Source organism: Cryptotermes secundus, unplaced genomic scaffold, assembly GCF_002891405.2.
Source record: "Cryptotermes secundus unplaced genomic scaffold, Csec_1.0 scaffold1522, whole genome shotgun sequence".
Classification (NCBI taxonomy): domain Eukaryota; kingdom Metazoa; phylum Arthropoda; class Insecta; order Blattodea; family Kalotermitidae; genus Cryptotermes; species Cryptotermes secundus.
In genome coordinates, this window is record NW_019738369.1 from 83,675 (window position 1) to 100,924 (window position 17,250).

At 38.4% G+C, this 17,250-nt stretch overlaps 1 protein-coding gene and 1 long non-coding RNA gene across 2 annotated transcripts; one reads left to right on the top strand and one right to left on the bottom strand.

Moving 5' to 3' along the window:
• Nucleotides 1-524: 524 nt before the first annotated feature.
• On the top strand, nt 525-13,414 carry LOC111871004 (transcription factor SOX-5). The gene is made up of 7 exons (XM_023863714.2): nt 525-1,032; nt 1,358-1,552; nt 4,561-4,900; nt 7,385-7,579; nt 8,694-8,744; nt 9,766-9,918; nt 10,753-13,414. Exons 1-7 carry the CDS (start codon nt 922-924, stop codon nt 11,220-11,222), a joined length of 1,515 nt encoding a protein of 504 aa, XP_023719482.1. The 5' UTR covers nt 525-921; the 3' UTR covers nt 11,223-13,414.
• On the bottom strand, nt 7,511-17,246 carry LOC111871005. Its single transcript, XR_002843961.2, has 3 exons — nt 17,145-17,246; nt 9,382-9,563; nt 7,511-7,596 (listed from the first exon to the last, which is right to left on the bottom strand). It is a non-coding gene; the product is annotated as an uncharacterized LOC111871005 (long non-coding RNA).
• Between the last annotated feature and the right edge of the window lie 4 nt (nt 17,247-17,250).

Below are 17,250 nucleotides of genomic sequence, written 5' to 3' on the forward strand. Positions count from 1 at the left end.
TCGACCTGTTTCCGTTGAAAGTATCAAAACTGTCCCATCTTCCTGCGTGATTACCCTTTGGTCTGTACTGATACAGCAGATTCGGGCTCAGGCGTTCTTCACAGATATTCTATCCGGTTTTTACTACAGTTCCTGTTGCTGTGTTGATACCTGTCATCCTCAGTTGTTCCCCAGTATCTCCATTTTGTTTATCATCCGCCATTTTGTATCCCTCGACTGCTGTGAGGCTACGCACCGCTGCTCTCTCCACGATTCTCTTTGGTTCCTTATAAAAATGAAGGTTATGTACTCGTTGAAACTCTTAAATATAACTGTGGCAACAGTGTACAGATACAAAAAAAAACCTTGCGATACATATATATATATATATATATATTATTTATTATACTGCAATTGGGTTTTAGCCCGGTGGCAGTAGTACACAATAGGACACAACAGACAAGTAACACACATTACACTAAGTGAGAACACGTTCAAACAAAACACAATACACAAAACACAACAATAACGACATCCTACCACAGTGAATACAAACCAAATACGATTAACAACTACAACAATTACAGAGAAATACAAACAACTGCAACAAATATATGAAGAAGCACAGATACAATACGGGTCTAAATGCCTGTCAATCCGAATAGTGTCAGAGCCATCTGCTGTTAAGATAGCCAACTACTAGAGTAATTACTTCTTGAGATGCTGGATTATAGGGGAATATGCTCCTTCCATCTTCAGGGTGGGAGAGGAAGCCAGATCTAACAGACTGCACGGTGTCACATCCCAGAAGACATAAATCTCCATAGTCATTACAGTGAGAACTTCGAATATCTCTCTCAATGTATAGTTATGTGTTTTTTGTAACACCATATTGCTGCTCATTCATGTGCGATGTTTGCTTTGTAGGCATTTGCAAGTCACATGACCTCGGAGACACAGAAGCAGCTGGAACTGCAGAGGTTTCAGGAAGAGCACCTGAAACGACAACAGGAATACATTCAGCAGCAACACCACAAAATTCAGGAACTTCAGGTAGACAAAAGGACCTAGGCATTAATGCATGAGAAGTTTGCCTAGTGCCAGGGAAAAACCTTGGCTCAAATAATAGCTCTTCTGATTTGTACAATATTCAGAAGGCTCAGATGAGACTCAGTATACTGATTGAAGTTTTTCGTGTACACTCTGAGCTACTGACGACGTCATTAATAGACCATGGATTATTCAATGATTATAAATAAGTGAAGGAATATAAAGATAACATTTAAATTCATAAGTTCCTCTTGTGTGAGTATAAATTCTCACTTTTAAGAATTGTTTAAGAATTAGCCTTTAAGTTTGGGTTGTTTTTCTGTTTCAGTCCCAGATCACATCACACTGCAGCCCCAATAAAGGGCTTAATATCCCCAACCCCCAGTCATTAATGTTCCTCCCTTTCCTGGAACAGCTACGGGGGATGCCGCCAGCACCCGGAGGTGTATCGGTCAACTTACCTCAACTGTCACATACCGCACCGCCTGTCAGCAAAGCTGTAGCCACATCTCTGCCGAGCAGTGTGAGTATCTGTGCCACAGTATCGCTCTTCACACCAAGCACAACACATCACTAGTGAGTTAAAATCTTTTTGGTGAATTTGAAATTCAGTGTTGCAAAAAAATGTGCCCATTTATTCATGTGTAACGATTTCAGAATCACAGGATTACTGGGGTTTTTGACTTTTTCCATCGTCCGGAATTTTAGGTAATAGAGGACACGACGTTTCGGAAACTGGATCTGTTTCCGTCTTCCTTTTCTCACCTGAAGACGGAAACAGATCCAGTTTCTGAAACGCCGTGTTCTTCATTACCTAAAATTCCGGATGATGGAAAAAGTCCGAAAACCCCAGTAATTCTGTGTGTCATCCACCATCATCAGAACCCTTTAGAATCGATTTGAGAACCGTTGCATAAAGTTTCGTGAAATATGATATCAGGGAATTTTAATGAAAATTTTGTCTGCTCATTTCAGTTTTTGGTTAATTTTCAGTGGAGTGGGGATTCACTGTGCTCTTAGTATATAGACTACATAGTATCAAATGGCAGGATGATATACTCGTATAAACGTTGAATTGAATGGATCTGGAAGGAGGTGATTGTGATAAAATTGACGCAGTATTCCAGAACTTTCTCGGAGGGACTTAGGAAAATTACAGAAAACACCAGTCAGAATAGCTGGTGTCCCAGCCATGATTTTAACCAAGCACCTCCCAAATACAGACCGCCTCTATGGTCTAGTGGTCAGAGTACCTGGCTATAGATCCAGGGGTCCGGGTTCGATTCCCGACACTACCAAATTTTCTGAGAGTGGGTCTGGAACGGGGTCCACTCAGTCTCGTGAGGACAATTGAGGCGCTACTTGAATGGAAAAGTAGCGGCTTCGGTTTAGAAAACCGAAATTAACGGCCGTTGGAATTCGTTGCGCTGACCATGCGACACCCTCTATCTGCAAAAGTTGGCACTAACTTCGCCGACAAGCGGTGATCGGTATAGTTCACTTGCGGACTACAGGCCACGGAGTTTGTTTTTTGTTTCTCCCAAATACAAGTCCAGATTGTTGCAGCGAAGACAATCCGTTAGGTCCAGTTTGTGGATAATATTAAACAACAATAATAGACAGTTTAGGTAAAGACCTACGCTGGTTTCTGAGGATCTCTCTACCGTAACTCGCAAAGTGAAAGAATATTTCAGTCAGATGCTGTGTACAAAACGAAAGATACATTTCCATGTAGATTCTAAAGAGTTCTGACGATGTGTATGAGAAGAAAAGTTGTCCCTGTGCGTAAAAAATTAAGCAGTACGCAATGAAGACGTAAGGGGGAGTGGATGTATAGATCCACATTTTCTTGACTTCGGCTGTAGTTGGAGGTGAGTGGTCAGCTTCACGCTCCAGCCGCTTTAACCTTGGGAAAGAGCCCCCAATACCCATTGTATTGGAGGTGGGTGAACCCCAGAGTCGGCTTGGAAAATTGGAGAAGTGAAAATTCTTGACCTTACCGGGCCTTACCTTACCCCTCGGTCGTCCAGCCCGTAGCCAGTCGCTATACCGACTGAGCTATCCCGGTTCCCTGACGATGTATGTAACATTCAGAACTGCTGCGTTTTTAGACGTTATCTGGCATCTGGTATTCTAAAAACTAGAAAACACGTTTCGGAAAGTGGATGTGTTTCCGTCCACAGTTGAGGGGGGGGCACATACTCTGTTGGGGTGCCCCTTTGAAAGAGCTAACCACAATCACTGGAGAAGCCATGTCAGCGTAACTACAGCTATGTAAATACCTGAGCCCAGGCAATGTCGAAGGGAGATAACAGGAAAATGTGTGTTCTTTAAGTTTTAGAATACTGGACGGAGCACAGAGATCAACTGCCCAGTAATTCCGAGCAATGCATTTTCTGTCCAGTGCACTTTTGTAAACCTTGCGATTTTTTGAGGCAGTTAAACAGAAGAGGGAGTGCGCCAGAACTGTGGAACAGTGCATGCATTTTCTAACTGGACGAGCTCTAAATTACCAGATTTGAGATTCTTATGGTAAAACAAGTAAAGATATTCCTGTAATAGGCCGTGAAGGCCATAGGGTTATGAGACGTCGAGGCTCCCACATTATCTAGACAATCGGCTCAAAGATGGCGGTAAGGTTACGCGCCGGCCGCGCTTTACTCCCAAGGAAAATTATTTAAATAATCCCTTGCACTCATTTCTGTTAGAGGCTGAGTCGATCCTAGGGCCGTAGTGCGGCTGGAAGGATTAGGTAAATTGAAAAAAAATCCAGTGACCTCATTGAGACTTGAACCCACGGCCTGCCGGCTTGTAGCATAGTGCTTCAACCAACTACCCTATGGTAGTGACTACATATATTTCAGTATTCTGGGTTATTACACTACGTGCTCTGGTAAGCTGATACGAATGCATCATTTACTATCCTGAAGATGGAGGCAGCGATTTTCTTCAAAACATCGGCAACGATCTCCCAGACTACATGGCATCATTTATAAGATATTGTGATGTGACGACTGAAAGCCAGAATAGTGGAGCCGGAGCAGACGTCCGTTCCTAAGCAACGACTTGGAAATCACTTTTCTGCTACAACAAATAACAGCGAAAAAGTCGTTACCAAGTAACAAGTTGCTAAATACAAAATTAACTTGATAACCAATAGTAAAACAGAAGACAATTATCTGTTCGATGCGGGGTCTTCTATGTGGATCACTTGGAAGTTATAAAAGGCAGTGGATTCCTGAATTCAGGGAGTAGAGAAATCAAAGTAGCAGTAGAGCTCAGCCTGGGATTAGTGAGAGATTCGTCAGACAGACGTCGTACAGAAGGATTTCAATGTGTGAGCTGTTATAATCATCTGTAGTTGTAAACAAGTGCCGGTAAACCCTATCATGATATCCAGAACCCATTGTTATTCGTCACGCTAACCTTTTATGCCTGACAATGTTAATCTTCATAGTCACAACCATGAGAGACTAAAATCTTGCTCTGTAACCCTAGAGAATTCATGATGATGATGATTGTTCCTTACAGCTGATCCCCCATCAGAGCTGGGTATCCGGACACATGCCCACAAGTGCCACAGGATCTACAGACAAGTCATCACCCCCACCATTTCATCCCCCGGCAGCATCTTCTTCATCACCACCATTACCCCCGGCAGATCCTGATGCGCCGCTAAACCTCACCAAGCCCAAGGGAGGCTCTGGGACCAATCTTCATAGCCTCCCCTTGGGGCTCCACAGCCTGGGTGAGCAACCAGCAGCAGCTACCACGCCCAAACTCTTACCCCCAAGTCTCGTGATGCCAAGGGCTTTCCTTCCGTATGGTGCTGTCCTGCCGGCACATCTCAGCCCACTGCCCCCCTCAGCAGGTGAGTTCACTCAGTGACAGTGGCTCCGAAGGGTCCCAGGCAGTGCCTGTTCACCCTTCCGGTAAAGGTAGGTTGGAGAGAAGGTAAAGTGACGGGAAGTGGACTGTTTTGTGGTTGTGAAGGAAAGGAGGGAGGTTGAGCAGGGTCGTGGATAAATATAGTTGATCTGCGTGATACAGAAAAGTCAGTGTTTAAATCACAGAAAGCACACTTAGTATCTACTGCAGATATAAATATAAAGGTAATTGCCCTGTTGATGTTCAGAAAAATTATCCAAGCTTTTAGGTCGTTTTTGTGATGAATATCAAGATTTTATTCATCTGTGATATGGAGTTGTGTAGCCTTATATGTAGGTACATATGGTTTGAAGGTTTAAAGAAACCTGCTACCTTCAGCTTTAAGGTAGAAGTGTCTGTCCTGAAGATGGATAAAGCATGTTTCTCAAAACCTTGGTGATCATGTACAGTGCTACACGGTAACTCAAACTTGAAGAATTNTTAACAAGATGGCCGACAACCATATGTCGTTTTGCCAGCGTGCTGTCATCGAATTTCTTGTGCAAGAGGAAATCCCTGCTGCAGAAATTCTCCAGAGACTTCAGCGTGCTTATGGAAGTGTGTGCATGGGTGCGAGCAGTGTTCAAAGATGGGTGAAAAATTTTAAAGATAGAAACACCAGCATCGAAGATGAGCCTCGGAGTGGTCGTCCTCGAACAGCCTCAACTGAAGGCAACAAGGAAAGATTGGATAAGATCATTCAAGATGACAGGTGTGTGACTGTGGACACAGTAGCCTGAAAACTCGGAATAGAGCACAGTGCAGTACAGTAGATGATTGAAAGCTTGGGCTACAGGAAAGTTTGTGCTCGTTGGGTCCCGCGGTTATTGACCGAAGACCACAAAGTCAGCGAAAAGCCATCGCCTCAGAACTGCTGCAGAGATATCGACACGAAGGCGATGATTTTTTGCTCTGTATTGTGACAGGTGACGAAAGCTGGTTTCACCATTTCGAGCCTGTAACGAAAGAGCAGAGTATGGAATGGCACCATTCGCATTCTCCATCAAAAAAGAAGGCAATGACAATGCCATCAGCTGCGAAGGTGATGGGCACAGTCTTCTGGGTTTATTCTGGCCGAATTTCTGGAACCTGGGCAAACCATCAATGCTGCTCATTATGTCTAGACGCTGCACAAGATCTGTCGTGCATTGCGCGATAAACATCCGGGATGAAAAATCATCATCCTGCATGACAACGCTCTCACCCCCACGCTGCTGGCCTCACAGTGGAAGCAATTGCAAAGATGGAGTGGGAAGTTCTTCCACACCCTTCCTATAGCCCTGATCTGGCACCCACCGACTACCATCTTTTCGGATTTGTGAAGGATCTGCTTCGTGGACAACATTTTGAGATAAGGGAGACAATTCAGAAAGCAGTGCGTCAGTGTCTTCGAGTGACTGGAATGGAATTTTACAGACGGGGAATTTTCAAACTCCCAGAACGCTGGGAGAAATGTGTACAAAGAAGTGGTGATTATGTGGAAAAATAAAGAAAGGTCTGTAGATTGAGATGGTGTATTTGGTTTGTCAATAATAAAGTATGTTACTTTACAAAAAATTGTTGCTCATGACTTTCAGTACGACCCTCGTATATTGCTAATATTCTTTGAAGTTGAAAATGTTTAAAATAAAATGTGTAGAGGAAAATGGAACATAACATTTATATCCAGTACACTTGTTCCACAAATTTTCAAGATTTAATGTAACTGAAATGCATGTTATTAGTACACTTTCAAACTTTCCTATTCAACAAACAGCCATGGTCTTCAAAACACAGTTGCTGTTATGAAAAATGGAAAACAAAATATAAACGTTACAGAGTTTGGTCTGTGATAAAATCTATTTTCTTATGTAGTGCATTGTTACAATATGACATAAAGCATATTATTAAACAAGTTACATAGGGTTTACTTATTTTTTTTTCAGTGACAGTGAACTTTTAATTCTTAATACAGCCTGTTTATTCATTCAGTATATATATTCTCACAGTTCTTAGTGTCATAACCTAAGACTGAAGAGTTGCATGTGAATTTAAAATTTGTTTATTGTAAGAGAAGAGTTCATTGTGGTCTCAGTCATTTCGTTTATAATTCATTCTGCCAAATGCACGTGTCAGGTACGCATTCTGCACTTTTACACTTATATATATATGGGGGTGAGCTCTTTATAATTTTTACATTTTTGGGTTTTGTTGTTTTTCGAGAGGTGATAATTTGCCATATTTCTCTATTCTCTTCATGTGGAATTAATATAAATGCAGACATTGTACCAGAGTTGCATTGGCTTTTTTCAGACAGCTTAGTACGTATTTACGTATTCCATGAGGTTTGTATACTTCATCATGAAACTGGTGTGATATATGTAAGTTTCTGTAGTCTGTGTCTACACTACACTACAGTGAGGATCACAGTTGAGGGCTTATGTTACAGGTAAGCTGGGACTGCCATCAAGCCCTGGTATGACACAGGGTAAAGAGGGACTCATCTCACCTGAGAAGCATCACCCACACTTTCCTTTACATATGTATGCACTTCCGGGCTCGCATCTCACTTCCTCAAAATCTCATCGAGATGAACCTTTGTTTAGCTCCAGCAAAGATGAAGCTGATTTAGTCACATGTCCAAGTAAGTAAAAGATACCTCTGGAAAGGAAATTGATGCAGTTAGTCAAACTGGAGCAAGAATATATTAACTATTTTTAAATCTGTTATTAATATTGATGATTCTACAAGGCTTTTGTCTGTAATGAATTGTAATAGCAGTAAGTTTGTACACTAGAATTTCTGTGAGCAGTCTTTTAACAACATGGAAACCACTAGAGAATCAAGACTCTCTGTGCTTGTGGAAGTTAATCTTCTAGAAACAGATTAATACCTGTTTCTTTTAGCTTCTTTATATTTGTATAAGAGTTGGTGGGCATGAACAATGAACAATTCTTGTTCCATTTGAGGCACTGTCTTCTGGGATGTAATGACTTGTATCCAGGTAGAAGTTTACCCGGGCTCCATGGTGTTACATCCCTCCATTGCAATCTTTCTTTTTCGATTTCTTTCCGCTTCTCTCTTCTTTGTTTCATTTTCCAGCATCTGACTGAACCATCTTTTCTTTTTTTGGTTGTTCTACAGGCCTCTTTCTTTAAAATTTTATTTGTAATGCCCATCTCTGCATTCTTCTTCTTTTTCCATCCATCCTTTTTGCATGATCAGACAAAATCAAAACAGTGAAAAGCCTCACAAAGGAGACAAATGAATATAAGAAGAGTTTTATCTTCTGAGATATAGTGACATGTTGTCCAGTGAAAATCAACCAGCATTCCTCTGAAACATCAGTTGACTTTCACTTTACTACATGGCATAGTACATACACATGTACGTTTGTACATGTACGTGTATGCAAGTATGTGGTTTGGGATATGTAAATCTAAAAAAATGGTTCTCTGGAAACATGTTTAAGTCATTAGTTTTCCACTCAGAGTTGCTTTGTGGACCAGTGGATTTGAGCAGTAAACTTAAGATAAACTTTAATGGGTTGAATTTAAATCTGAGTTTATTGACCTGGAATCATTGAAATTCAATGTTAAATAAGAGAAAATATTAAACTGAGGAAAATTAAATGGGTTTTTGCCATATTAAAATATATCAGAGTTTACATATTTAAGTCAATGTGTTCAAGCAGCTCACAGATAATATGGTTTATAATTGGTTTCTGTGAGCCTGAATGTGTTCAAAATTGCTTACAGTGTGGGGACCTGATCCAGCGTACAAAATGCCAGAAGAAAATAATGAGAAAGGTGAGTTTTCTAATAATTGTATGAGTAAGTGAAATCAAATTCTTTGTCATGAAAATTATTTTTAAGACATATCTTTGTAGAATGAAATGGACAACTGATTTTGTCATTTCATATTTTAATTGTTTTATTTCTTTTGAAGATCGTTAAGCTTTTGATTACTATTTAATTTGTGCCTAAAATCATGTATTTTACTGGTGTAGTCCTAAAATTAAAAGTGTCGTAGTGATTGGGATACCAGTTATGGGATGAAAGAAATGGGCGTGAATAATAATAGGAAGCCATTCATGTTGTTATTCAGTGACAATATTAGACATTTAAATGCAGAAATGAATGACAAAGATCTCATGAAATGCACAATCTTAAAAAGAGATTGATGGTTCCACCTCAGCCAGAGAGCTTAGAAATTAGATAAGTTATAAGTTATTTGTGTTTGACAGTACTGTCTTTGGTGCAAGGCTATGTCAAAGCACCCAAGAAAGCACCAGGGTACCACCCTGGATCACCTTCACTCAACAACAGCCATGGAATGTTTTATGTAAATCCTTAATTGTAACATTTCATTAAGACATTTAAGGCAGTGATTGTTCAGAATGTGGTCTTCTTTGTTTAGACATTGTGTAGTCTTGTAGGTTGGTACCTGTGATAATGTGCAGCCACCCAGGTTCCACAAGATTACCAGTGTCACAGCCCTGAAGATCCCAATCTGTCTACCAAATTGTTCCATTATTGTTCTGTTGTGAATATTGAAGATACTGGCTGTGTTATGTTTGATTATTTAATGCTTTCGGCATGAAGTATTACTTCTCTCGGCACCATTATCTGTTGACAGTAATAAATTGGATTTAAATGTTATAAACTGCATTAGCATTTCAGCTAAAAATATTCTGCAGAAATTATAGTTTTGAAAGTCTAAAAAATATATGTTTTCTCTATAATTCTGTCTTTTGTTCAAGGATTTTAAAACACTTTTACTGTAGTGTTATACAGACATGAGTCATTTATTTTTTGGCTCCAATTTCAGCCAAGATAGTTAGACAACAAAAGAGGGAAAGCGAGAATAAGCCTCACATAAAGCGGCCAATGAATGCATTCATGGTGTGGGCCAAGGATGAAAGGAGGAAGATTTTGAAAGCTTGTCCTGACATGCATAATTCCAACATTTCCAAAATACTTGGTAAGTGTTTTAATGTATACCATGCTGTAAATTTCACAGTAAAATAAAATTCTGTTTAGCTTTTGTTTGGCAATACCCTGCTCTGTTTTAATGGCATTTGCACATGGTCAAGCTGCTTTGAATACTAATGCCATTAGCTCTCACAAATTAAGTTAAAATCAGCTGCCAACTCATTATCAGAGGATTTACAATTTCCTGCTCATAAATAATAAGAAGTGTGTAATACTTCTTCTCCTTCCTCTTTAATTCTGGAAGGGAGAGAGAGGAGTAAATGAGGTGCAGGATTCTCAGAGCAGTGTCTACAGACTGCAGCATTCTGTGATGGTCTACAGTAAGCATGTTCCTCCAAAACATTGGTACCTCTCTACCAAACTACATGATGTCACAGAGTACTGTAACCATAATGGAGAAATGTCTGTAGAGAAATTTTTGTCATGATATAAAAATAAAGATTTAATAACCGAAAGTTTAGAACAAATTTAAAGTAAAAGTGTTTGGTTTTGCTACTATAATGGTTAAAATATGGGTCCTGTTTCTTGCAAATGCAATGAATACATCACTGTCTTCTAGGCTGTCATGTGAATTAGTTTTTTAGATCATTTTCTTAAGGATAAATATTCTGCACACTGCTCTCCATGTTCAATTTTGTTCATTCAATGCCCTGTCCTGGTCCTCATTCCAGTATCTATATCAGTTTGTTCCATGCTCAGCTTAAACTTTTGCTCTGAAGATGGAAGCAGCGTGATAAATTGCAGCTCTTCAAAATAAAAAAAAAATGACTTAGAAATACGTATAAAATTCAAGGAAATTAATTTCAGTGTGTTATAATTACAGGTGCTCGCTGGAAAGCCATGTCAAATTCAGAGAAGCAGCCATTCTATGAAGAGCAATCCCGGTTATCAAAGCTGCACATGGAGAAACATCCAGACTACAGGTATCGGCCTCGACCAAAGAGGACATGCATTGTGGATGGAAAGAAGATGAGAATCTCAGAGTACAAGTCGCTGATGCGACAACGTCGGCAAGAAATGAGGCAGCTCTGGTGTCGAGAAGGTGGTCCAGACATGAGTTTCCTCCCGCCGGATATGGCATCCCCTGGGACGTCTGGTTCAGGTCGCCCTTCTTCCCCATCCACCAATGGGGCTGGTCCCAGCTCCTCGGAACATTCAACTGGTGGTAGTGGTCCATTTTACTACTCTCCTGATAGTCTCTCTCCCACAGACGTGCTCAACTTCTCTCCGGACACGTCCATATCAATGGCATTTGATGGTAGTCCCAGTGGTAGGCATCATGACGATGACTGAATGTGTAGACTGGTTCCGGCAAGATGTCAAGATACACGGCTGTGCTGGCTCCCTCTGTTACCATCTTGGTGGAGAGGAGCATGTTAGTAAGTTTTAGTGTCATCCGACATCAAACATTATTATCAGGGCATAGCAAGATGCAGTAGAGACAGGGCAGTTTATGTTCTTCGTACCTTCCGGTAGTGTAGGTTATGTGTACACAGACTGACAGTAGTACAACATGGTCCTCAAATACGATATTTTAAAATGTAGGTATGTTTCTTCATATCTGAGATTACCAACGCTTCAATGATGACTACGAAGTTTACCATCTTCTTGGATGTGACTCCATGTGGCCTGGCAGATAGTTACCAGCATTTTAGATAAACCTCCTGCCTCTTATCTTCAGGATAGTTACCATGCTATGACTATGAAAAAGACTGTAATATTTGGTCGATTAATGCAAAAAGAAATACTACATAACATTTTGAACACAGTGTAAATAATGAAGAGTGCAGTCTTGTGTATTGTAACACCATGTAGTTTGTTGAGAGCTAAACATTGAGCATGTCTGTGCAGTGCAGTACAAGCTTGCTGCCTGCTTCTGCTTGTTTCTTCCTTGGCATACTACTCGACCCTGAAGGTGAAAGTGATATGCTCCTCCAAAACATCAAGCATTTTCTGAATTACATGGCATTACAACCTTAAAGACAGTGAGTGTTATGAGAACCTCATATTCAGCATAATATAAATATATTGCTTGTTTGCTTAGCATACCCGATAGAGGCAGTATTTTTCTTTAGAATGATGGTAAACTTCTACCAGATTACACAGTGTTGAATCCTGGAACACAGTACTTTCCTAAGCCATTTACATCACATAAATGCCATACCATAACTTCAGCAGTTATATTGTGGAACATCTTTGAGGGTGCATCTCTGATTTTGGTTTCAGTCATATGTTGAAAATAGACTCTAATAACATTTTAATGATATAATCTATGTCACAGACAATGACAGATCTTCAGAGATGTTTAGACACATTATGGTCAACTTCTCACTATGGAAGGTGTAAGTTAAATCCCAGGGTAGTCCTTGCAGTGGTGGATGAAGTGATAGTGTGGCATATTTTTCTCTTAAGTACTTTGAGTTTCCCCTTCCAGTTACCATTTCATAAATTCTCCATAACCATTTATCATTATGGGCTGGTAAAACAGACCCATTAAGTCCACAGCATCAAAGGTCTTGGACTTAACCACACTCCCACAGGCAACTGTATTACATCCGGTACTGAATGATGCTTATTGGTGCAGCAAAATGCATCCCTCATTACTATACATACACTTGCAACTTGTTATTGTAATTGCTGTTGATTCTCACGTATTTTTTAGTACTGTTAAGATCTTTTTACAGTGGTATGAACAATTATTTTGTAGTATTATTTTTAACATTGCCTAACATCCAAGGTTACTAAATCCACTATATTTTAGAAACTGATTCTGCTTCCTTCTTCAGGCAAACAGGACATGAAAGGAAATCTACTCTGTTGGGACCCTCTGTGAAGCTACTGTGGAATCATGGGATATGAGTAGCTGTATCGAGGAGCCTAGCTGAGCAAGATTTCTTATGTATTCATTTCACCAGAAGACAAAAATAGAATCAATTTCTGAAACATGGTAGTTTAGATAATCTTGTATGATGGACAGAGTCCAAAATAATAATTTTTAGTAAGAGTACTGCATGAAAAAATACAGATATCTTGTTAAAATATTTCTCTTTCTGCATCTTGCAAGCTTCAGGTATATAGTGTTGAGTTCCTGGTCGCCGGCAACATAGAATGAGTTAAATGCACTGCATAATGAGACTGCTGCAGCAATCAGAATGCTTTAAGCATTGTTTATGGAAACTGGAAGAGTGATTTATAAAATCAACATCACAGTGAAGAAAGATGCTTTGTGGTTGTAGTTGGGTGTAGTTTCACATTGAACTAAGCAGAAAACTTGATAACATTTATCTAAATTATTTATAACAATTTAAGCCATATTCAAATAGTGTTTGTGTGCCCCACAATTCTTTCACAGCAACATTTCTTGTGAAAGAAAGGAATTTGAACAACCATGGATCCCAACCTTGACTACTTACATCAAGGTTTCAAGAAAAATTGGTTCATACCATTCAGTTAAGATTTAGAAAAATTAAAAAAAAAAAAAGCGCTATCCTTAGGTTGTGATAAAAAATTGATGTGCCATGGTTTCCCATGGTGTGAAATTGAAAGGAAATTGTGCACTGAAAATAAAATGTTGATCCTTGTCTTTCGTAGAGCTTTCACTTACTTTTTGCTTTATAGCAATTTTATTTTTTATTTTTAATGCATTTCCATAATCATGTTATGGAGTTGTGTGTTTGAATTTAATTTCAAATATAAATTATTATAAACACTGTTACTAGCATGAGGCGTCTTCACCCTCATGGTATTGCTTCAAAGCAAAGTCTAAATTTCAGTCTTGACTCCAATTTCACACCAATTAAGTGTACCTTTTGTTATGTTTAGCAAATACAGTAATGCATTTGTTTGTTTGTTTGCTTGCTTGTTTGTTTATTGTTCACCTGTCACTGAACATACCCTGGAATAAATATTATTAAATGAGATGTTAGAAATTCATGGCAAAATATAGAAAGTTACTTTATTTGATCTCCATGGGATTAAGTTTGTCAAATTTAGGTGCATGTTTAAAGTAACCACAATCATTACATTTATGGAACTTTTCACACATCAAGTTGCTGGTTCTCTATATCTGCCTATGTCTTTTACAGCACAGAAAATTTATTTTTAATGCTTCTGTTCATTTTTTACAAAATCATCTTTTAAACGTTAATAAAATTATGTTTGTAAGTAAATCACTGTAAAAGAGAATTAGAAGATACACAGAATCCTCAACTTCATGCATCTAAATTTACTAATATTAACACTGAGAGGCTGGGACTTACAACACCCCCTTCATAAAGCTGTTTGCCCTGAGTTATATACTGAAATGTATCAGTGTAAGAAGTTTCCTTATTTCAGTTGCATTTGCTGTCTTCATAAGCATTTAAGAAGATTTCAGTCTAAGAGTATCAAAAGTGAAGTCCTAGATTTGGACAGCTTTGTATTGATGTTATTTTATATTAAGGAATTTGTTTTATCGCGCCGGCGCGATGTTGGTCTTTATGACACATTTGAAATTCTGGACTTGTATGCTATGAGGGAAGCTGGTTACAAAATGTATCTGTAGGGAATATAAGTGGAATATCTACCCAGTTGCAGGAAATAAGTGAATGTGTATAATATAGTTTTGTATGGACATGTTTTTTTCTTGACGGCAGTTTTCGACAACGTTAATTTCATTCGCATGCAATATTTTATTTTAAGTTATTTTTGTGGTGTATTATATTTGTAGTTATTATTATGATTATTAATTATTATTATTATTTATATCATGTTAGTGTAATCAAAATGTAGAAGTCAGCCACAAATGCAATACTCCACTACTTGTGTAAGATCATGCATTAATCATAGGATAGGCATGGGCATTGTCTTACACATCATTTGGTTTTTCAGTCTGCCATTAACTGAGATTGCATTTTTAGTATTACTTTACAATCATACAGGCTTGTTATAAGAATCAAAAATTTGTACAACTTGGACTGTGTATCAATATTTTGACTGAATTATCAATGTATGAAGTGGTATGTACCATCAGCATTGTCATGAAGCAGTGTATTCAAAATCAGAAGACTAAGAATTTGTTTCTGAAGTTCTCACAAAAGGTTATAAAAAAAAAAAGCAACCAACCAATAAATGCATAATTCAGCCTCCCAGTTAGTTTTTGTTTCCGTCACAAAGCCTTGATGCACTAAAAATTGTGATTTTTCTTGGGGGAAGGGTTCAGATGGCCAGTAGTACTTGAAGCATAATATACAAAACAAAAATTGCATATTATTTATTAACCTCAAACTGTGCTGATTGAATAACATGTTTCCATTCAAAATCTCGCGTGGTTTTTATCTTCATTATGGCATTTATTTTTCTCTTATTGTCATCTTTCTGCATTGTTAACTTTGCAAGAAATGTGACACCAGGTATTGTGAATGTTGGTAGGAATGGTGCTAATGTACTTATTATTGCTATTAATATTATTATTATTAATATTATTATTTTGCAAGATGTATCAGTCATTTTCATGAATGTTAAATAGAGATTCCAAAATTTTTGTCTGTGTAACTTAAAACTATAAATGGTTAGGTATTGTGATGCTACCTGGTGACTTTATTTTGTATGCAGACTTGAAAAGTTGCAATTCATTATTACTGTGTTACAAAATGGCGGAGAACTAATTAATTATTAGGGGTAAGTTGGAACTCGCAGAACATTGCCAGTCCATACAGAACCTTAAATATGTGATACGTGTACATAATATGTAAACCTTTGGTAGCTGCCATAGATATTGTTCTGTTTTGTGAATACTGTAGTGGGCTGCTAGCTCATGACTGGATGTTTCTGTACCATCAGTCTACTTAACATTTCCTGGAATATATGGGCTCATCTGTGTGCCAAATATAGGAATCAACTTGAAGATAATGTACAAATTCCAAAGAAGTGTGATTGTGAGTTTGTGTCAATATGTAGCTTCATAGATAAATGAAAAAATGTGTATAGAATAAGACAAAGTTTGTTCAGATTATTATGTGGTGTTGTGATGTAGAACAAGAAATCGATCCAAAAGCTCCCCCAGTAAATACAAATTTATGTTGGCCATATTTAAGTTTGTAAATGGTGGCATGATGAAAGCTGTGTCATTGTAAGTTTTGACTAGGAACAGATTGCCAGCCCTCGTGTATTTATGCATACAAAACTCACATGGAAAGTAAAAGTACGACCCGGTCCTGTAATATGGATAACAACATATGTTATTGTCTTCATGTAAAATTCATAGGTTAAATAAACAGATTTTCAAAATGTAGCCAAATCTTTGTGGCTACGCACCAGTATACAATTCATTATAATTCACTCCATTCACATACATTCACTCATTTCCTATACCAAGGTCAGAGAGCACCTCAGTTAATACACAAAGGAGTTCAACTGCAATATTTGATGACATAACATAAAGTACAGGTGAGTTTTGAATCAGTAACCTGCAGATTGTGCCCCATTCCACAAGGTGCACTTATGTGAGTGTTATTTGGAAAGAAACCTCTGATGAAGTGTTAACAAAACTAGCAGTGAGAAATGACATGTATTATACAAAAAAAGTACATACATACTTAAGCTCCTTTTCAATGTTGTCACCACCAGAACTGAGACATTTATCATGTCAGGGAATATGCTTTTGTATGCCTGTGTCAAAGAAGTCTGCCACCTGTATCGCAAAACACTAAAAGNCTGTGATCCCAACGAGCTGCTCTTCAGGTACGTAAAGAGGCGGTAGTCACTCAGATTGAGATCAGGGCTGTAAGAAGGGTGGTAGAACAATTCCCAGTTCAAATGCTCCAGCAGTACTTGAGTAGTGAGCAGGTGTATGTGGATGAACATGGTCATGGAAGAGCAACGGTGACTACATTGAGAAGTAGCTTAAATATATGTGTATTTTTTCAATGTAATATATTTTTTCTCGTTGTTTGTTTTGTTAACATCTAACCAGAGGTTACTCTCCAAATAGCCCTTGTAATATGTTCTGAGTACAACAGTGAACTTCCAGATTTCCAAAGAAGGCAGGGAATTTCTAGACCTGATAAATCACTATCATATTTTGACGAATAATCGTGCTCTGTGAATTTATTTAATTAAAGAACATTGTCTAGGAGATTTTACCAGTCTGTTTCAGCTTCAGAACTACTGATTGGTTTGTTGTGTGTTTAACAATTGCAATACAATACAATAAGAGAGAGAGGTAGTGAAAAGTACCAGTCTAGAAGACGTAACTGGATCCATGTTCTGTTTGCCTTCCACAAAATATACATTCGTGCACATTTACAATTATCCTACAAAACGTAATATTAACTTATTTATT

What these genes read in the sequence shown, in the direction of transcription:
- LOC111871004 (XM_023863714.2), top strand. Translation starts at nt 922, where the DNA reads ATGACCTCGGAGACACAGAAGCAGCTGGAACTGCAGAGGTTTCAGGAA. An exon ending in AGAAGAAAATAATGAGAAAG is followed by an intron (nt 8,745 to 9,765) that starts GTGAGTTTTCTA and finishes CTCCAATTTCAG; the next exon opens with CCAAGATAGTTAGACAACAA. An exon ending in CAACATTTCCAAAATACTTG is followed by an intron (nt 9,919 to 10,752) that starts GTAAGTGTTTTA and finishes TTATAATTACAG; the next exon opens with GTGCTCGCTGGAAAGCCATG.